At 64.5% G+C, this 6,206-nt stretch overlaps 1 protein-coding gene across 1 annotated transcript; it reads right to left on the bottom strand.

Moving 5' to 3' along the window:
- Positions 1 to 312: 312 nt before the first annotated feature.
- On the bottom strand, positions 313 to 6,111 carry IHH (Indian hedgehog signaling molecule). Its single transcript, XM_007445835.1, has 3 exons — positions 5,692 to 6,111; positions 3,023 to 3,284; positions 313 to 1,286 (listed from the first exon to the last, which is right to left on the bottom strand). The coding sequence occupies exons 1-3, from the start codon at positions 6,001 to 6,003 to the stop codon at positions 628 to 630; spliced, it is 1,233 nt and encodes a 410-aa protein (XP_007445897.1). The 5' UTR covers positions 6,004 to 6,111; the 3' UTR covers positions 313 to 627.
- Between the last annotated feature and the right edge of the window lie 95 nt (positions 6,112 to 6,206).

The raw sequence follows: 6,206 nt of genomic DNA, 5'->3' as shown, positions 1-6,206 counted from the left end.
TCAGCAGAAGTGGGAATGCAGAGCCTGGGCAGGGGTGGGAAGGACATCCAGCCCCTCACCCAGTCCTGGCACTACGATCACATTGGCCGGAACACAGAACTCTGTACACTGACAGCGACAGTCTCTGGATGTGTCCCGAGGAGCGTGGCCAGAGAGGAAGGTCATGCCTCAGGATGGCCAGGCTGGCTGCCCCACCCTGCAGCCTTCTGAGTTCTGGGCAGCATTGAGTCCAGCCGGCTCTCTGCTGGCTCCCAGGGAATCTAGCAGCATCAACTGAGGTGCAAGCCCACTTAAGAGGGGCCTAAGATGGATGGAATGAGCTCTCCCCATCGGGGGAGGCAAGTATGAAAAATCATAGTGAGAGCTGGCTGGGTTGGGACCCACTGGTCTCTAGGATAGAAAGAGAAGCCACCCCCCACTGCCAGCTCAGCTTGCAGCTTTGTCACTACACCATGATGGGGGTGGAGGACGCTGGCATTGCCCAAGTCTCAGTGATGTACACCTGTGGTGGAGGAGATGGTAGAAACCAGTGTCCCCACTCAGGCTCCTTCCAGGGCCAGCGCCCTCCTGGCAGGTAGGCCTTCGGACCCATTTGGGCAGTTCTTGGAGGGCAGTAGAGGGATCCTTTCAGCTCCCTGCCCCAGCCATGCCCAGTGAGTGGAAGCTGCCCTCTTCCAGCAAGAGACGTCCCAGGCGGTAGAGCAGCTGGGGGTACCAGTGCACACCCTCCCCTGGGGTCCAGCTGCCCCACGCCAAGCTGTGAAACAGTCTCAGGGGCCAAAAGGCCAACTGAGCCAGATGGTGGTCAGCCACGGCCGCGAAGCAAGAGGCCACCACGTCCTCCACCACCAGTGTCCCGTGCCTCGTTAATGGGGCATAGGCCCCAAGGGCCACGTGTGTGGAGACGGCTGCCACTCGGGCAGGCTGCAGGCCTGGGACCCCTGCCACCAGCACATACTGGCCGGGCTGCACTTGGCTGGCAAACGTGGCCCGGAAGTGGGTGGCTGGCTCTGTGTGATTGTTGGCCGTGAAGAGCAGGTGGGCGGGTGTGAGTGCCAGTCGGCGCGGGGGGTCCTGGGTCTCGATGACCTGGAAGGCCCTCAGCCTGTCTGGTTCGCGATCGAGGAAAATGAGTATGTCGCTGAAGGTGGGGTTCCCATCCTCCCCCATGGCCAGCACTCGGTCTCCTGGCCTCACGGCTGACAAGGCCACACGTGCCCCACTCTCCAGGCGCACCTGGGCTCCAGCAGGGAAGCAGCCGCCTGTCTTGGCCGCGGCCGAGTGCTCTGTGGGAAGAAGGGACATGAAGGCATTACTGCTGTGGAGCTTGGATTCCCGGTCACAGCATCCCTCCCCAGTCCAGCCAGAGTCCCTCTTGCTCTCAGGCTTCCGCCCATCACCATATCCTGTCCCCTGCCCCCCACTTTCCATGCAGCTTTGAATCCACCCCAGCCCACAGTGTGACCTTCTGCCCTCCTCCCCAGCCTAATGCTTTGCCAATGAGAAGAGCACACTGAGGCTCCAAGACCCAGTGGGTGTGAGGAAAAGGGCCCTCCTGAAGCCCAGGTGAAGCGCCTCCCCGATCTGCTCCCAATCCTGACAAGGCTGTGAAATAGTCAGAAAGGCCAGAGGTCAGCTGAGCCACGCAGTGGTCAGCTGTGACTTGACACCAAAAAGCTGCAGCTTCGTCGAGAAGGCAAGTTGCTTAGCACCTCTGGCAACTGGATGTCCCATTATTTCTCACCCACTGCTCAGATGCTCCCCAAAATTTCCCTCTCAGACTGACACCCCAAGTTCTGTGCCAGAACCGGCCCTTGGAGTCTATACTCCAAGGGAGAGGAGGACCAGTCAGTGGCGAGAATACAGACTCCTGGGGAAGCTCAGAGTGAATGGCCAGGCCAGGGTGTGGCTCAGTGGCAAGGGTGAAATCACCATCTTCAGTTCATGTGCTGGGTCCTTGTGTGGGGACGGGACACCATGGCATCAGTGGGTGGGATGCAGAATAGTGTTTGGGGGTTAGGAGTTATGAAGGCAAGTGGCCACCCTAGGAGCTGGCACTTGGCCGACGTTAGCAGGTGAAGGGTTGATGTGACTTGAAGCAGACACAGTTGGCAGGGAAGTGCTGAGGGGAAAGGTCAGGGTGGGGTCACCACTGTGAGCCCAGGTGGGATCAGGAATAGTAAAAGCCTGCCTGGTCTCAGTGTGCCAGGTCTGTGAGTGTGACAGCTGCATGGGGCCGGCAGGGAGGGCTGAGCCTGCAGCGAGGGGGGACCACGCTGGCAGTCACACAGGAACCATTTGAAGCATCCATGACTGGGTTCAATGCAGGTGACAGGGACGCTGACAAGATTTGAGGGAGGGGACGAGGCCCCAGTGCCTGCCAATTCTGATCAACAAGGCGGCCAATCTGGGAAAATCCACTTTATTAAGTCCACTCTGTTTATTCTTGCCCTCATGGCTGGCTTTGCCCCCAAATGTCCAGCTTCAGGGCCCTGGAGGAGAGGTTGGGGACGCCTGCGCCCCCTGAGAGGGGCGTACACAGTGCCTTAAAGGGCCTGACCTGCAGCTGGGCTGTGGGTTCTGAACCTCTGGGCTCCTGGCTCCCGCTCAGGCACGCTGGTGTCTGGGCACACTCTGGTCCCTGGTCCCAACCCACCCCCTAGCGTTCTGCACCACACGGGGTGGGGAGGCCGTCTCTGTCAGCCTGGCTTCCTCCATCTGGCCAGCTTGCTCTGTCTTGCACCTCCTGCGGCAGGCTCTGGACTGTGGACCGCCAAGTCAGCACCCAGAGTCGCTGGGACAGGGCCCTGTCTCCCTAGGCTCCTGCCATGACACTATCAGGCACGGGTCGAGCAGGTGGTCAGGAGCAGCAGCGGGGAGCGCCGCGGACGTCCTCTTCCCCGGGGTCCCCGCCTCCATCCCTGGGAGGGTCTCTTCACCTTCTTGGCCGCGGCGGGCCCAGCGCCGCCTGTCCACGCCCTGCGGCCCCGGCCCCGGGCCCAGCCCCCCGGCAGCGGCTCACCGGACTTGACGGAGCAATGCACGTGCGCCTTGGATTCGTAATACACCCAGTCGAAGCCGGCCTCCACTGCCAAGCGCGCCAGCAGTCCGTACTTATTGCGGTCGCGGTCCGACGTGGTGATGTCCACCGCGCGGCCTTCATAATGCAGCGACTCCTCCGAGTGGTGACCATCTTCATCCCAGCCCTCGGTCACCCGCAGCTTCACCCCGGGCCACTGGTTCATCACCGAGATGGCCAGCGAGTTCAGGCGGTCCTTGCAGCGCTGCGAGAGGAAAGGAAGCCGAGTTAGGGGGAGGAGCTGGCCCGCCTGCAGGTTAGGGCGCAGCCTCGTCCCTCACTCTCCCACTGCACTCGCTGGAGTCGGGGAGGGTGCTCTATCCCCCTCTCCTAGGAACAGAGGGTCCTAAAGTGCTCCTTCCCTTCTAGCATCAGCTGCCCCAGGGACCTGGCCCGCGCGGTGGTGCCACAAATCTGGAGGGCACGTCGATCCGCTCACCCTTGGGGGCTTTTCTCTAAGCTCTCTCTCTCTCCTGCTGGGATTACTGATCCCTCCACAGACAGGGCTCCACCTTTTGAGCGCCGGGTCCCTCGGTCTCACCGCGGGACCAGGGACCAGGGACCGCCTGCTGCCTGGAGAATAAAGGTGGTAGCAGAGCTGACTGCCGGCAGCCGGCCTGCTAGGCGTGCAAGGCTCGAGGCGCCCAGTAGGTGTCACCGTAGCCCCAGGGCTGAGGCCCCCGAAGCGGCCAGGGCGCAGCAGGCGCGGCAGGTGCGAAGCGCCTCAGCAGCCTGGGGGTGTGTTGGAGGGGAATCCCAAGCCTGCCTGGATCCCTCGGCGCCACCTGCTGGGACCCTCATGATCCAAAACCGGCCCGCACCCGCTCAGGGGAGGCGGCAGCTCGGGAACCAGAAGCTGGTGTAAAGGCCAGCGCCTGGCCTGGCCAGATGGAGGACCATGCGGATGGTCTCCCGCTGCAAGGGGTGCGCCCCGGGTCGATAAACCCAGGCAACGTTCTCCCTGAGTTAAGAGCCCTCAGCACCTCTGCGCCGCCCCTGTCTGGGAAAGGCCCCGAGAAACTTAGCGTGTGATCTCAGGGAGCCGACTTCATGCTCCGCCTCCCATGGAGTGGGAGTCGAGCTGCGCCCTGGGGGAAGGACCGCAGAGATCATCGTCTGTGCTGGCTTCCTTCTTGCCTGGAGCCCCAGGGACCCCGCAGTTGACTGGGGGGAGGGGCCTGGGGGAGAGGGGCCTTTCCACAGTCCTTCACTTGAGATGCCAGGCGCTCCCAAGTGTAGGCAGCCCATGTTTCGAACTACCCCCACCCCTCAGAGCCCGGGCCCCACAGACCCTTGGACTCGGTCTCCCAGGAGCCAACAGCGGCTAAAACCCAAGACCCTGTCGGTCCTCCCAGGATGCAATCTAGCTGGGGGCGCTCACTGCCCAGGGAGGGAGCTCCGTGTGTTCCTTGCCGCCAGGCTTCTAGCCACCCACCTATGTCCGCTCCGCGGCCCCTGCTCCCCGCCCCTCTATCCCCCCCCACCCCTCCCCTCCTCGGGTCCAGAGCCCGGGCACGCGCTGTCAATGATTGCCCAGCCCGTGGCCCGGATCCTTATCTGCATTCCTCGGCGCCCGGCCCGGCCCGGCCACCAGCCAACCTTCGCCCCGACACCCGCCGGCCAGACCCGGCGCCAGAGCGCATGCTGAGGGCCGTGGTCTAGCTGCCGTTCCCAGAGCACCTAGAAAGCAGGCCGCCTGCCTGCGGTGGAAGCCCCGGGAGACCACTAAGGAAGGGGACGGAGATCTCTTCCCTTGCGAACTCGGCAGCAGGGAAGAAAGTTTGCTCTTCACCCCCCCACCCCCACCCCTTCCCGAGGCGCTTGGGTTGAGTGCTGGTCCTGTTCCGAGCACGCAGAGACTAAAGTTAGCCCTGCTGTGGGGCTGTCCGGCATCCCAGCCCCTCTCCTTCAATCTATCCCCGCCACCAAATCCAAGGACCCCCCGCTTCTCCCCCCGCGCAAGTTAGGTCTCAGAGCCGGGAGGCCTGGCACCTCACCCACCATTCAACTGCAGCTGCGCCGCTCAGCTCTCCGGACAGACACGTGGGCTTGCCCTTCAAGTTCCCTTCCCCACCTCCACCTCCTGGCTCTAATATTCCCCGCTGTTCCTTAAACCCAGACCCCGCCGGGGCGCTGCTCCAGGAGGGGGCAGCGCTGAGAACCGAGAGCGCACGGGAAGGAAAGGCCAGTGGGGCCCTCCGCGCCCGGAGAGCTTCGCCTCAGGGGTGCCAAATCGCCTCGAAATGAAAGGGGCGCAGCCGTGCGGAAGATTAGGCCGGGAGGGACTGGTGCATCCCGGAGGCGCAGGAGGCAGTCAGGTAGAGGTACCTCCAGGTGCCGCATCTGACCTGAGCTTCCAGCACTCCAGGGCAGAGGGGCCACCGCCAACCGGCTGGGCTGTGGCTCTTGGCAGCGGGGAGCTCTTCTCACAGCCTCCGGCGGGCTCGGGGAATGCTAACACTCCGCCGGGACCCCGGCCGGCCCATCTCGGCGAGAAGGGCAGGTGCCAGGGGGCGTGCCAGCCAGTCAAGGAAAGGTGCCAGGGGGCGGGTAGGGCCGGGCAGGTGGCGGTGCTTCGGCGGCGGCGCCCAGCGAGGGCGTTTCGCGCTCACCTGGGTCATGAGGCGGTCGGCGCCTGTGTTCTCCTCGTCCTTGAAGATGATGTCGGGATTGTAGTTGGGGGTGAGCTCCTTGAAGCGCTCCGAGCTGCGCGCGATCTTGCCTTCGTAACGCCCGCTGGCGCCCAGGGTCTTCTCGGGCACGTTGGGGCTGAACTGCTTATACGCGAGCGGCACGAGCTTGCGCGGCGGCCGACGGCGGCTGCCCACCACCCGGCCCGGCCCGCAGCCCCGCGCCGCCGGCACCAGCAGCAGCAGCAGGAGCAGGCAGAACCGCAGTCGGGGCCGGAGCCGGGCGGCAGACATGGCCGGGGAGCCCGGGAGACTGGCGGGAGAGGACGCCTGGTGGGCTGATGGGTGGGCGAGTCGACGGGAGCGCTGCGGGGGCTCAGGCGTCCGGGTGGCTCCGGGGGGCTCCAGGTGGGGGCGCCATGGGCTGCGCGGCGCGGCGCAGGGCCGCCGGGACTCAGGTGCAGGGCGGGGGCCCGGGCCCCTGGCTGGAGGCGGCG

This window comes from Lipotes vexillifer, unplaced genomic scaffold (genome assembly GCF_000442215.2).
Source record: "Lipotes vexillifer unplaced genomic scaffold, Lipotes_vexillifer_v1.1 scaffold965, whole genome shotgun sequence".
Taxonomy (NCBI): Eukaryota; Metazoa; Chordata; class Mammalia; order Artiodactyla; family Lipotidae; genus Lipotes; species Lipotes vexillifer.
Note: the sequence above shows the minus strand (reverse complement) of the source record. Positions and strands in the feature narration are given on the sequence as shown.